The sequence below is a fragment of the Trachypithecus francoisi genome, unplaced genomic scaffold, assembly GCF_009764315.1.
Source record: "Trachypithecus francoisi isolate TF-2019V2 unplaced genomic scaffold, Tfra_2.0 Lachesis_group15, whole genome shotgun sequence".
Classification (NCBI taxonomy): domain Eukaryota; kingdom Metazoa; phylum Chordata; class Mammalia; order Primates; family Cercopithecidae; genus Trachypithecus; species Trachypithecus francoisi.
The window spans coordinates 114,858,517-114,873,668 of NW_022681460.1; the positions used below are offsets into that span (position 1 = coordinate 114,858,517).

General features: G+C 46.9%; 1 protein-coding gene across 5 annotated transcripts in view; it reads left to right on the forward strand.

The window, feature by feature from the left end:
• LUC7L (LUC7 like) overlaps positions 1–15,152 on the forward strand; it is a 49,238-nt gene that overhangs the window by 11,883 nt on the left and 22,203 nt on the right. For all 5 annotated transcript variants that reach the window (XM_033236446.1, XM_033236445.1, XM_033236443.1 and 2 more), the window contains one exon: positions 14,220–14,330. In XM_033236446.1, the coding sequence (XP_033092337.1) occupies positions 14,220–14,330 (111 nt within the window). The remainder of the gene's footprint in view (positions 1–14,219; positions 14,331–15,152) is intronic.

Here is a 15,152-nt window from a genome sequence, read left to right on the forward strand (position 1 = left end):
TTTTGGGTTCAGTATTATGTTTCTGTTTACCCAGATTGTTGCGTATTGTTTGTTTTCATTGCTGCTTGAATAATCCTCAAACGATCCTTCCTTTATTCGTAGACATTTAGATTGATTCTACTTTTGCTGTTGCAGACTGTGAATATTTTTGCATAACTCCCTAGTCACGCAGATAAAGATTTATCTTGGGTATATTCCTAGGAAGGGGATTGCTGGTTTGTGGGGATACCCATATTTATCCTCGCAAGACAATTTTGTCATGTCTTCTTGTTGCTATTCGGTGAAGTCCCATAGCAGTGTCTAAACTTTTAGCTCACCAACACTTTGTATTATCAGACTGTTTAATTTTTGCAGTTTAGTGGTTGTAAAATGGTATTTCTTTCTGTTCTTAATTTGCATTTTTTAGTATTCAGTAGTTGTGTTATTTTATCTGCATTAGTAAATGCTTTTTTTTTTTTTTTTTTTGAGATGGAATTTTGCTCTTGTTGCCCAGGCTGGAGAGCAATGTCCTGATCTTAGCTCACTACAACCTCCTTCTCCCAGGTTCCCCAGGTTCAAGCAATTCTCCTGCCTCAACCTCCCGAGTAGCTGGGAATACAGGCATGAGCCACCATACCCGGCTGATTTTGTATTTTTTAGTAGAGTTGGAGTTTTTCCATGTTGGTTAGACTGGTCTCGAACTCTCGACCTCAGGGGATCCGCCTGCCTCAGCCTACCAAAGTGCTGGGATTACAGGCATGAGCCACCACACCTGGCTTCCTTTTCTTTTTGCTACAGAGTTTCACTTTGTTGCCCAGGCTGGAGTGCAGTAGCATGATTATAGTGAATTGCTAGGCTCAGATGATCCTTCTTCCTCAGCCTCCTAAATAACTAGTACTACAGATGCACACGACCATGTCTGGCTAATTATTTATTTAATTTATTTTAATTTTTATTTATTTATTTATATTGAGATGGAGTCTTGCTCTGTCACTAGGCTGGAGTGCAGTGGCACCATCGCAGCTCATTGCAACCTCCGACTCCCTGGTTCAAGCAATTCTCTTGCCTCAGCCTCCCAAGTAGCTGGGATTACAGGCACGTGCCACGATACGCAGCTGATTTTTTTTTTCGTTTGTTTTTTGAGACGGAGTCTCACTCTGTGCCCCAGGCTGGGGTGCAGTGGCGCGATCATGCCTCATTGCAAGCTCCGCCTCCTGGGTTCACGCCGTTCTGCCTCAGCCTTCTGAGTAGCTGGGATTACAGGCGCCAGCCACCACACCCGGCTAGTTTTTTGTATTTTTAGTTGAGACGGGTTTTTACTCTGTTAGCCAGGCTGGTCTCGATCTCCTGACGTCGTGATCCACCCACCTCAGCCTCCCAAAGTGCCAGGATTACAGTCGTGGGCCACTGCACCTGGCCTATTTATTTTTGAGACAGGGTCTTTTTCTGTCACCCAGGCTGGAGGGCAGTGGCGTGATCATGGCTTGCTGTAACCTTGGCCTCTTGGGCTCAGTGATACCCCTGCCTCAGGCGTCTGACTAGTTGGGGGTACAGGTGTGTATCACCACACCCAGCTATTTTTCTTCTTCTTTTTTTTTTATTTGTAGAGACAGGATCTTACTACGTTGCCCAGGCTGGTCTCAAGCTTCTGCCCTCAAGTGATCCTGCCACCTCGGCCTTTCACAGGTTTTGGGATTTCAGGTGCAAGCCACTGTACCTGGCCAGTAAATCCATTTAGAGCAGCATTTTTCAGCTTTTTTTCGTTGTTGCCCCCAGTGGAGCCTTTTTAGACATTTTTTTCTGTTGTTTTGAGACAGAGTCTCCCTCTGTTGCCCAAACTGGAATGCAATGGCGCAGTCTTGACTCTGCAACCTCCACCTCCTGGGTTTAAGCGATTCTCCTGCCTCAGCCTCCTGAGTAGCTAGGACTACAGGCATGCACCACCATGCCCAGCTAGTTGTTTTGTATTTTTAGTAGAGACAGGGTTTCACCATATTGGCCAGTCTGGTCTCAAACTCCTGACCTCGTGATCTGCCTGCCTCGGGCTCCCAAAGTGCTGGGATTACAGCCATCAGCCACTGTGCCCGCCCTAGACTTTTTCTTCTGATTGTCCCATTTTACCCCTCACCTTGCCTTCACTATGAAATTTTGATAACACAGACAACCTGCATATCTGTTTATGTACTGTGATTTTTTTCCTGGGCCATAGACCATTATAATATATGGTATTTTTTTACTCTTTAAAATCAGTGTTCATTCCTGCCTCCATCAATAATACATGGTGTTTTTGTTTGTTTGTTTGTTTGTTTGTTTTTGGAGGCCGAATCTCACTCTGTCACCCAGGCTGGAGTGCAGTGGTGCAATCTTGGCTCACTGCAGCCTCTGACTCCTGGGTTTAAGCAATTCTCCTGCCTCAGCCTTCCAAGTAGCTGGGATTACAAGTGCCCACCACCACACCTGGCTAATTTTTGTATTTTTAGTAGAGTTGTGGTTTCACCATGTTGGCCAGGCTTGTCTCGAACTCTTGACCTCAGGTGATTCACCCACCTCAGCCACCCAAAGTGCTGGGTTTACAGGCGTGATTACACCGTGGCTGGTAAGGATAAGAATACATGATTTAAAGTCACTCAATTTTAATTATTTTTTAATCACCTAATCATCCGTCACTAGTATGACCAGAGGTGAGTAGAGGCGTTTGATGCCTTTCTGGTTCTTTTTTTTTTTGAGGCTGAGTCTTGCTCTGTCGCCCGGACTGGAGTGCAGTGGCCGGATCTCAGCTCACTGCAAGCTCCGCCTCCCAGGTTTACGCCATTCACCTGCCTCAGCCTCCCGAGTAGCTGGGACTACAGGCGCCCACCACCTCGCCCGGCTAGTTTTTTTTGTATTTTTTAGTAGAGATGGGGTTTCACCGTGTTAGCCAGGATGGTCTAGATCTCCTGACCTTGTGATCCGCCCGTCTCGGCCTCCCAAAGTGCTGGGATTACAGGCTTGAGCCACCGCGCCCGGCCATCCTTTCTGGTTCTTGAGTGAAGACTGGGAAGGAACTGAGCGTGTGATGAGGGAGCCAGTGAAAAATTTAAACCCAAGGGAAAGGGTCCCTCCCCTTGCATTACTAGATGTCAATACAGTTTAGAGTAAATTCTTCCTTTTTTTTTTTTTTGAGACGGAGTGTCAGACTTTTGTTGCCTCGGCCGGAGTGCCATGGCATGATCTCGGCTCACTGTAAATTCTACCCCCTGGGTTCAAGTGATTCTCCTGCCTCAGCCTCCTGAGTAGCTGGGATTACAGGTGCTTGCCACCACGCCTGGCTAATTTTTTTTTTTTTTTTGAGATGTAGTTTTGCTCTTGTCGCCGAGGCTGGAGTGCAGTGGCGCAGTCTCGGCTCGCTGCAACCTCCACCTCTTATGCCTTAGCCTCCCAAGTAGCTGTGATTACAGGCACCCGCCACCATGCCCAGCTAATTTTTGTATTTTCAGTAGAGATGGGGTTTTACCACGTTGGCCAGGCTGGTCTCAAACTCCTGACCTCAGGTGACCCACCTGCCTTGGCCTACCAAAGTGTTGAGATTACAGGCCTGAGACACTGCACCTGGCCTTGAGTAAATTCTATTTATTTATTTAAAAAAAATTATTATTGTTTTTTTTTTTTTTGAGACGGAGTCTCGCTCTTGTCGCCCAGGCTGGAGTGCAGTGGCATGATCTCGGCCCTCTGCAACCTCTGCCTCTTGGTTTCAAGTGATTCTCCTGCCTCGACCTCCCAAGTAGCTGGGACTACAGGTGCACATCGCTACGCCTGGCTAATTTTTGTATCTTTAGTAGAGATGGGGTTTGCCATGTTGGCCAGGCTGGTCTCGAACTCCTTACCGCAGGTGATCCATCCGCCTCAGCCTCCCAACGTGTTGAGATTACAGTTGTGAGCCACTGTGCCCAGCCTATTTAAAAAATTTGTTGTGGCTACATAATAGGTGTGTATATTTTGGGGGTACGTGAGATGTTTCATTTGATACAGGAATGCAGTTCCCAATAAAGAGTAAATTCTTGGCCGGGCGCGGTGGCTCAAGCCTGTAATCCCAGCACTTTGGGAGGCCGAGACGGGCGGATCACGAGGTCAGGAGATCAAGACCATCCTGGCTAACACGGTGAAACCCTGTCTCTACTAAAAAAAACAAAAAAAAAAACTAGCCGGGCGAGGTGGCGGGCGCCTGTAGTCCCAGCTAATGTAGTCCCAGCTACTCGGGAGGCTGAGGCAGGAGAATGGCGTAAACCCGGGAGGCGGAGCTTGCAGTGAGCTGAGAACTGGCCACTGCACTCCAGCCTGGGCGACAGAGCGAGACTCCGTCTCAAAAAAAAAAAAAAAAAAAAAAAGAATAAATTCTTGGACTGTGTGCGGTGGCTCACAGCTGTAATTCCAGCAATTTGGGAGGCTGAGGTGGGTGGATCACCCGAGGCTGGGAGTTCAAGACCAACATGGCCAACATGGTGAAACCCCGCCTCTACTAAAAATGCAAAAATTAGTTGGGCGTGGTGGTGTGCTCCTGTAATCCCAACTACTCGGGAGGCTGAGGCAAGAGAATGACTTGAACCCGGGTCGTGGAGGTTGCAGTGAGCTGAGATCACACCATTGCACTTTATTCTGCTTGGGTAGAGAGCGAAAGTCCGTCTCAAAAAAAAAAAAAAAATTCTATTTAAAATAGTAGCCTTGGCCAGGCGTCGTCGCTCACACCTGTTATCCCCACACTTTGGGAGGCTGAGGCAGGCGGATTGCTTGAGCCCAGGAGTTCGAGACCAGCCTGGGCAACATGAGGAAATCCCGTCTCTACAAAAAAATGCCAGAGTTCGCTAGGCGTGGTGGCATGTGCCTGTAGTCCCAGCTACTTGGGAGGTTTAGGTAGGAGGATTGCTGGAGCCTGGGAAGTCAAGGCTGCATTGAGCTGTCATCACAGCACTACACTCCAGCCTGGGCGACAGAGTGAGATCCTGTCTCAGTCAATCAGTCAATCAATCAATAAAAGCACATCTCAGCATTGCCAGTTCTGAGAGGGTATTTGGTACACTTGCATATGCACAAAGATAAATTTGCTGTTGAATATTCATGCACTATTATAACCTCAGAAGGCAGGAACTGAAACTTCTATGAGGAGCTGGGCAAATCATAGCCTTTTCTTACAGTGGAAGGACACGTAGATGAGAAAAGGGACTGAGGTAGGTTAGTGCTGATGGGAGCTTATCTCCAAGGTAGGTTAGTTAAGAGGAAAAGCAAAGCAAAGTGTGATGTGATGTTTTCATGGGGGTGGTTTTGTTTTTGTTTGTTTGTTTGTTTGTTTTGAGATGGAGTCTTTTTGTGTCACCCAGGCTGGAGTGCAGTGGTGTGATCTCAGGTCACTGTAACCTCTGCCTCCTGGGTTCAAGTGATTTTCCTGCCTCAGGCATGAGCTATCACGCCCAGCTAATTTTTGTATTTTTAGAAATGGAGTTTCACCATGTTAGCCAGGATGGTCTTGAACTCCTGATCTCAAGTGATCCACCCGCCTCTGCCTCCCAAAGTGCTGGGATTACAGGCGTCAGCTACTGCACCCGGCCATGGGGTGTTTTTTTAAAAGGGAGGGTGCCGTATACTTGTTGACCTGTTTATGTGTGCAGAGAAGTTTTAGAGCAACTTAAGAGATTGTGAGCATTCTTGCCTTGAGAGAGTGGGTTAGAGGGCTAGAACAGATCCGAGACCTTTTTGTACTACGTGAAAATGTACAATATACAAGAGTTACTCCCTGAAAACTGCCGCCATCTCCCACTCCCTAAAAGTCATTTTTGACCTTACAGGGGGCTCATATTAAAATATTTAGGTCAGTCGAGGTGGCTCACGCCTGTAATCTCAGCACTTTCGGAGGCCGAGGCGGGCAGATCACAAGGTGAGGAGTTCAAGACCAGCCTTGCCAATATGGTACAAAACAGTGTCTACCGAAAATACAAAAATCAGCCAGGCATGGTGGCGGGCACCTGTAGCTATTGGGAGGCTGAGGCAGGAGAATTGCTTGAACCCAAGAGACAGAGGTTGTAGTGAGCTGAAATTGCGCAACTGCACTCCAGCCTGGACAACAGAGCGAGACTCTGTCTCAAAAAAAATAAAGTAAACAATTTGATAGGGAGTGTTTATAAACATGTGGAAAAGGAAAAGGTCCTCCTCCCTCAAAGAATTAAGAGTAAAACCAGGGCTGGGCATGGTGGTCACGCCTATTACCCAAGCACTTTGGGTGGCTGAGGTGGGCAGATCACCTGAGGTCGGGAGTAAACCAGGCTGGGCAGGCAAGGTGGCTCCTGCTTGTAATCCTTCACTTTTGAAGGCCGAAAGTGAAGGATCACTTGAGTCCAGGAGTTTAGCCTAAAGGACATGTTTCTAGGAAGAAAAAATAAAAAATTAAGCTGGGTATGGTGGAGCAGCAGTGTTGTGGGACAGTGATCTGTCAAGCCACTGCTGGTGTTTTTGTTTTGTTTTGTTGTTTGTTTTTTTGAGACAATGTCTCACTCTGTCGCCTAAACTGGACTACAGTGGCATGATCTTGGCTCACTGCAAGCTCTGCCTTCCCTGTTCAAGTGATTTTCCTGCCTCAGCCTCATGAGTAGCTGGCACTACGGGTGCATGTCACCACACCTGGCCAATTTTTTGTATTTTCTTTTTTTTTTTTTTTGAGACTGTTTCGCTTTTGTTGCCCAGGCTGGAGTGCAGTGGTGCAATGATCTCGGCTCACTGCCTGCCAGGTTCAAGCAACTGTCCTACCTCAGCCTCCCAAGTAGCCGGGATTACGCTACTTGGTATAAGTATACATGGTATGCACCACCATGCCCAGCTAATTTTTTGTGTTTTTAGTAGAGACAGGGTTTTACCATGCTGGTCAGGCTGGTCTCAGACTCCTGACATTGTGATCCATCTGCCTCGGCCTCCCTAAGTGCTGGGATTACAGGCGTGAGCCACCGCGCCAGGCCCAGTTTTTTGTATTTTCAGTACACAGGGTTCCACCGTGTTAGCCAGGATGGTCTCTAGCTCCTTACCTTGTGATTCGCCCGCCTCAGCCTCCCAAAGTGTTGGGATTACAGGAGTAATCCACTGCACCTGGCCTACTGTTGGTGTTTTAAACATTTTGTTCCAGAATTCCACTGTTGGAAATGTATCTTAAGGATATGTGAAAATGAATGCAGAGAAAAGATGTTTATTATAACTTATTTTAAGGGGAAAAAAAGATGTAATACTACTATTGAGATAGGATCTTGTTCTGCCCAGGCTGGATTGCAATGGCATGATCATAGCTCACGGTAGCCTCCAACTCCTGGCCTCAAGCTATTCTCCTACTTCAGTCTTCTAAGTTCTGGGGTTACAGTCACAAGCCACGACGCCTGGCCTAAAAGTACCTCTGCCTTGTGACTTATTTCTACAAATCTCTATCCTAAGAAAGTAATTGAAAATACATGCAAACACAGATATAGTAAAGATGTTTGTGGGCCAGGTACAGTGGTCCATGCCTGTAATCCCAGCGCTTTGGGAGATTGGGGCAGGTGGGTTGCATGAGCCTAGTTGGAGACTAACCTGGGCAACATGACAAACCCTGTCTCTACAGAAAATACCAAAAAAATTAGCCAGACGAGGTGGCCTGCAATTGTAGTCCCAGCTACTCAAGGGGCTGAGGCTGGAGGATCAGTTGAGTCCAGAAGATCAAGGCTGAAGTGAGCTGTGATTGCACCACTATGCCCCAGCCTGGAGAACAGAGCAAGAGTCTGTCTTAGATAAATCAATCAATGAATAAATGATATTTATGACAAAATTGTTTATCAGATTGAAATTTGGATCCAAGATAAATGCCCAAGAAGAGAAATGAAAGAGTAAATTATAATGAACCTATATGATAGACTCTGCCCTTCATACTAATGTTTGTGAAACTTATCTAATGACTTCAATTGCTTATGATAGGCAGCGCGCAGTGGCTCACACCTGTAATCCTAGCACTTTGGGAGGCTGAGGCAGGTGGATCATGAGCTCAGGATACTAGCCTGACCAACATGGTAAAACAATGTCTCTACTAAAAATACAAAAATTAGCTGGGTGTGGTGGCGTGTGCCTGTAGTCCCAGCTTCTCAGGAAGCTGAGGCAGGAGAATAGCTTGAACCCATGAGGCAGAAGTTGCAGTGAGCCGAGATCGTGCCATTGTGCTCTAGACTGGGCAACAGAGCGAGACTCCGTTTCAAAATTAAAAAATTGCTTATGAGAACACAAAACACAGACACAAAATACAAAGCTATCTATAAAGATTTCAACTCAGCCGGGCGCGGTGGCTTACGCCTGTAATCCCAGCACTTTGGGAGGCCGAGGCAGGCGGCTCACGAGGTCAGGAGATCAAGACCATCCTGGCAAACACGGTGAAACCCCGTCTGTACTAAAAATACAAAAAATTAGCCGGGCATGGTGGCGGGCGCCTGTAGTCCCAGCTACTCGGGAAGCTGAAGCAGGAAAATGGCATGAACCTGGGAGGCAGAGCTTGCAGTGAGCCGAGATTGTGCCACTGCACTCCAGCCTGGGTGACAGAGCAAGACTCCATCTCAGAAAAAAAAAAAAAAAAAAATTTCAACTCAAGCCAGGTGCAGTGGCTCACGCCTGTAATCCCAGCACTTTGGGAGGCTGAGGTGGGCGGTTCACAAGGTCGGGATGGAGACATTCCTGGCCAAGATAGTGAAACCCCATGTCTACTAAAAATAGAAAACATTAGCTGGGCATGATGGTGACACCTGTAGTCTCAGCTCCTTTGGAGGGTGAGGCAGGAAAATCGCTTGAACTCGGGAGGCAGAGGTTGCAATGAGCCAAGATGATTGCGCCACTGCACTCCAGTTCCTCTTGAAACAGTGTGAGACTCGTTCTCAAAAAAAAAAAAAGAAAAATGATTTGTGGCCGGGTGTGGTGGCTAACGCCTGTGATCTCAGCACTTTGGGAGGCTGAGGCAGGCGGATTGCCTGAGGTCAGGAGTTCAAGACCAGTCTGACCAACATGGTGATAACCCATCTCTAATAGAAATACAAAAATAAAATTAGCTGGGTGTGGTGGTGTGCGCCTGCAATCCCAGCTACTCGGGAGGCTGAGGCAGGGGAATTGATTGAGCCTGGGAGGCAGAGGTTGCAGTGGGCTCAGATGGTGCCACTACACTTCAGCCTGGGTGACAAGGTGAGCGTGTGTCTCCCCCTCCCCTTCCAAACAAGACAATTGTGAGCCTTTATTTTCTGCCTGGACCATCACCTCAAGCTGATGGATGGAGCTCCTGGCACATTTCTACCCGGGATCCTCCCAGAACTCAGTTGTTTTTCTTGGGAGAAGATGCGCTCCCTATCCTCATCATTGACTCCTTCCAGCCTGATTCAGCCTCAGCCTGACCACAACAGACCCAGGCCTTGATTTGTTTTATCCGGAAGTTGCCTAGGAAAGGATGTATGCTATATTTGTTATAAAGTAGTCTATAAATAAAGCATTTCTCAACTTGTAAACTGTCAAACAGGAATATTAATCATATTTAATTAAGGTCTGAAAAAGTTACAGACGGCCAGGTGTGCACTCACACCTGTAATCCCAGCACTTTGGTGGGAGGCAGAGGCCAGAAGATTGAGCCCAGTAGTTCGAGACCAGTCTGGGCAAAGTCTGTACAAAATCAGAAGTTTTAGCCGGGTGTAGTGACATGTTCCTATAGTCCTACCTGCTTTGGAGGCTGAAGTGAAAGGATGGCTTGAACCTGAGAGGTCAATGCTAAAGTGAGCCATGATTGTGCCACTGTATTCTAGCCTGGGTGACAGAGCAAGATCCTCTTGAAAAAAAAAAAAAGTATATTTCTTTAGTGTTCACATGTTGAAAATATAATGACTGTGTCTTTGAAATTCAGCAAAAGTGTAATTAACCTTTACCCCGTGTCTGGCCATGTGATGTTTTGACAAGTTTTCAGAACAACATACATGGGCTTGTTTCAAAGCTGTTTTTAATATACCACATGAGACCAGTTCTGATTCTATGTAGTTTTTCTGTCTTACAGATGTGCAGTATAAGAGTTACATTTTGGCCAGGTGCGGTGGCTCAAGCCTGTAATCCCAGCACTTTGGGAGGCCGAGACGGGCAGATCACGAGGTCAGGAGATCGAGACCATCCTGGCTAACACGGTGAAACCCCGTCTCAACTAAAAAAATACAAAAAAAACTAGCCAGCTCCTGTAGTCCCAGCTACTCGGGAGGCTGAGGCAGGAGAATGGCGTGAACCTGGGAGGCGGAGCTTGCAGTGAGCCGAGATCCGGCCACTGCACTCCAGCCTGGGCAACAGAGTGAGACTCCGTCTCAAAAAAAAAAAACAAAAAAAGGTTACATTTTTCTAGGTCAGGTGTCATGGGTTAAAGTCCCTGTGTGACCCTGGTAAGTTGTTTTACCTTCTATTCATCTATAAACTGGGCTGACGATAGCTGCCTCAGATTTGTGAGAATGAAATGCAGGGTCTTTGGAGCCAAACCACAAGGGTCGTTGGATCCTGACTGCATTGCTTACTTAGTGGTTTGGTAGCTGTACTTCCGTTTCATCATCCATGCGATGGAGACCCAACGACCTCCTCTGCGGCTGTTTTGAGGTGTTTAGTGCACGTGCCCAGCGCAGCACAAGGGCACCTGTCTGCTGTGACAGTTCTGACTGACGACATGGGCTTATCTCAGGCTCAGTGACCACCAGCCTGTGTCACGACTGCTGGGCGGGGAGAGCTGGGAACAGCACCAGGCAGTCCGTGGGTGGAGGGCAGCCTCCTCAGCGGAGAAGATGTGTGCTGATACTGCCGCTTTTGCTGTAGTGTTAGGACACAGGCGTTTCTGCTGGCTCAGGTACTTTTAGGATTTATGTTTCATAAAGCCACTCAGAGATAGAGAGGTTGGGTGACTTTCTAGTAAGTGGTAGGTTGTGATTAGGACTTAATTTTTGGAATTGAATGTCTTTTTAATCATTTAAATCTGCTTTTTTAAGAGACAGGCTAAAGTTGAGGAACACTTTGAAGGGAGAGGGCAGTAGAACGGAACGCCAACTTTTAAAGAACTTGGCAATTCTTGGTCGGCTTGTTCTCTGTTGTGAAGTTTACCATTTGGTTGTTTTTTTTGTTTGAGTCAGAGTCTTGCTCTGTTGCCCAGGCTGGAGTGCAGTGGCTCACTGCAACCTCCACCTCCCAGGTTCAAGCGGTTCTCCTGCCTCAGCCTCCCGAGTAGCTGGGATTACAGGCGCCCACCACCACGCCAAGCTAATTTTTTTGTAGTTTTAGTAGAGATGGGGTTTCACCGTATTGGCCAGGCTGGTCTCAGACTCCCAAAGTGTTGGGATTACAGGCGTGAGCCACTGTGCCGGGCCTACCATTTAGTTTTTAGGTTATCAGACATCTGAGTCCATAGCCACAAGGGCACCTGTCTGCTGTGCTTGGATTCTGCTTAAGATGCAGGTAATTGCTTTGATTGGTTAAGGTATTGGGAGAGTTGTCAGCTGCCTATTTCCCGTTTGACCCTTCGAGTGAATCCCTGAGTCTGTCTGAGGTGGGTGATTGATTGCTCCGCTTGGGCAGACTGTAGAGAGCCACTGTGTGGGTGAACCTGGGACATCTCAGACTGGTCTGTTGGGGCTGTTGTCCGAGGTAAGCACAGAAGAGAATGCACAGTGACCCTTGTCAGCTCCTTAGTACTTGGATCCTGATGAGCTCCAGCCAGTTCTTCATCTTTCCAGGAAGTTCAGTGTGCAGGTACATAGAAGCAGTCAAATGCCAGATCATTTGATTTCCTGATTCTTTGATTTGAACATAGTGAAATGTTTACTGGAGAGTATCTGGGTGACCAACAAGAGGCAGTTTATTTATTTTTTTGAGAGGGAATCTCGCTCTTGTTGCCCAGGCTGGAGTGCAGTGGCACAATCTCGGCTCACTGTAGCCTCTGCTTCCCGGGTTCAAGGGATTCTTCTGCCTCAGCCTCCCAAGTAGCTGGGATTACAAGCATGCACCACCACTCATGGCTAATTTTGTATTTTTAGTAGAGACAGGGTTTCACCGTGTTGGCCAGGCTGGTCTCGAACTCCTGACCTCATGTGATCCACCCGCCTTGGCCTCCCAAAATGCTGGGATTACAGGCGTGAGCTACTGTGCCTGGCCAAGAGGCAGTTTTTGAATTCCAAAATTAGGAGTGATATCTGGGAGTCAGCCTTCATCAGTGAGGCTACTTGTCCTTTTTTCAGCTTCTTGGGAGATTGGGCATCAGGAGACTTGGAGCTTCTTGCCTATCTTGACCTACTCCCAAGTACGCATTTTTTTGAAAAGCATATTTAAGATTTCTAGAGAAGATCATAATCTTCTCCTGTGTCCGTGTGATCCATTGTGGAGCGGTTTATTACAACTGACTTACTCTGTCCTGTCCGTTTTAGGAGCAGTGACATGGATTATCACCCCTTAGTGTTTTCCTGTCATCTGCCTTCTCATCTCCACCTAAAATTTTGTTTTTGGTAAAAGATCGTGCTATCTAAACCTATGATCATTGCAAAACAAGCTTATTTACGTTTAACATGATGCTGACATTAGCAGGCTGACTCATGGTGTAATGTTAGTGTTTCTTACTACTGGTCACTGGCTGACAGTTGGAAAAGTGATGCCCTGTCTGTATTTTTTTTTTTTTTTTTTTTTTGAGATGGAGCCTTGCTCTGTTGCCCAGGCTAGAGTGCAGTGCTGCCATCTCAGCTTACTGTAACCTGTGCCTCCCAGGTTCAAGCGGTTCTTCTGCCTCAGCCTCCCAAGTAGCTGGGACTACAGGTGCGTGCCACCACACCCTTCTAATTTTTTTATTTTTAGTAGAGATGGGGCGTCACCATATTGGCAAGGTTGGTCTCCAACCTGACCTCATGATCCTCCCATCTCGGCCTCCCAAAGTGTTGAGATTACAGGTGTGAGGCACTGGGCCCTGCTTTTGTGTTTTTTTTTTTTTTGAGATGGAGTCTTGCTCTGTCACCCAGGCTGGAGTGCAGTGGCTGAAGCTCTGCCTTCCGGGTTTATGCCGTTCTTCTGCCTCAGCCTCCTGAGTAGCTGGGACTACAGGCGCTGCCACCTCACCCGGCTAGTTTTTTGTATTTTTTAGTAGAGATGAGGTTTCACCATGTTAGCCAGGATGGTCTCGATCTCCTGACCTCGTGATCCGCCCGTCTCGACCTCCCACAGTGGGTTTTTTTTTTTTTTTTTTGATACGGAGTCTTGCTCTGTTGCCTAGGCTGGAGTGCAGTGGTACGGTCTTGGCTCACTGCACCTTCTGCCTCCCAGGCTCAAGTGATTCTCCTGCCTCAGCCTCCCGAGTAGCTGGGACTACAGGGACCACCACCATGCCCGGCTAATTTTTGTATTTTTATTAGAGACCATGTTGGCCAATCTGGTCTCAAACTGCTAACCTCAGATGAACTACCCGTCTTGGCCTCCCAAAGTGCTGGGATTACAGGCATGAGCCACTGCGGCCAGTCCTGTCTGTATTTTTATCTGAAATTACATTAGCCTTTGCCTAGTTATGGTGAATTAACCTTAGCATATGATAGTTGTCTTAATATTTCCCACCAACCCTTTTCAGAGTAAGCAAGTAGACGTCTAGAGTTTCTTTTCCTTTATCTGTTTGGGTAAATAGCAACCAGTTTTTCCTACTACTTTAGACAGTAGGCAATAACGAAATGTATTCATAGCTCTCAGTAATATTTGTTCTATTGTTTTGTTTTTGAGGTGAAAGGGGGGACCCTACCCTCAGAACATGAGGGAATAATATTTACGTGGCTCACAAAGACCAGTGAGTACATCATATGCATCTCTCACAACTCCCCAGAAGAGGGCCTCCAGCACGAGTCTAGGCTCAGCCTTTTCTTTCCCTCCGAGAACTCTGTGAATTGCTCCAAGTGTTTTAATTTTCCTCAGAATTTCTTTGTAATGTTATTGAGGGTTGGAGTCCTGTTACAAATTTTGGAAATAAATAAATGAAATGAGAAGACCATGCTTCCACACAATCATTCTGTCTAACAGATCCCCTTGATTTAATGCAGATATGAATGTGTTAGTGGTAGTCCAGTTTAAGGTCTTCCCATTGAATCCACAGGCTTTAAAAAATGAACCTAGGAGTGTATTTCCTATCAAGTAAATGGGTTCTAAGACTTTATGCTTTACACATAACTGATTATAGCTCTCTGCTTTTCCACTGCTAGGCAATGGATCACTTGGAGTCTTTTATTGCGGAATGTGATCGGAGAACTGAGCTCGCCAAGAAACGGCTGGCAGAAACACAGGAGGAAATCAGTGCGGAAGTTTCTGCAAAGGTATGCTTGGGTGGATTCGCTGCCTGGTATGTTCTTGCAAATACTGGCTTCTCAGTAGCTTTTTTTTTTTTTTTTTGAGATGGAGTCTCTGTCACCCAGGCTGGAGTGCAGTGGTGCAATCTTGGCTCACTGCAAGCTCCGCTTCCTGGATTCACGCCCTTCTCCTGCCTCAGCCTCCTGAGTAGCTGGAACTACAGGCACCCGCCACCACGCCCGGCTAATTTTTTGTATTTATAGTAGAGACGGGCTTTCACCGTGTTAGCTAGAATGGTCTCGATCTCCTGACTTCATGATCCGCCCGCTTCAGTCTCCCAAAGTGCTGGGATTACAGGCGTCACCCACCGTGCCTGGCCTTGTCAATAGCTATTAACTCACCCTCAGCACTGATTGTGTCTACAGTACTCTCTGCCTTATTCCAGTTAAGGATAGAGGGCTGTGATCAAGCATTCATGTGTCATTGAATTCTCATCCCTCAGGAGTTACTACTTCTGTCTTTATTCTGTCCATTTTTGTCCTCTATACATGGTTTATTATTATTATTTTTATTTTAATGTATTCTTCGCTGAGTTTGGTGGCTCACGCTTGTAGCCCCAGCACTTTGGGATACCAAGGTTGGGGCAGATTGCTTGAGCCCAGGAGTTTTAGACCAGCCTGGGCAACATGAAGAAACCCCATCTCTACAAAAAATACGTATATTAGCCAGGCTTGGTGGTGCACATGCGTATCCCAGTTACTCAGGAGGTTGAGGTGGGAGGATCACTTCAGCTTGGGGAGACTGAGGCTGCAATGAGGTATGATCATGCTATTTTTTACTCCAGCCTG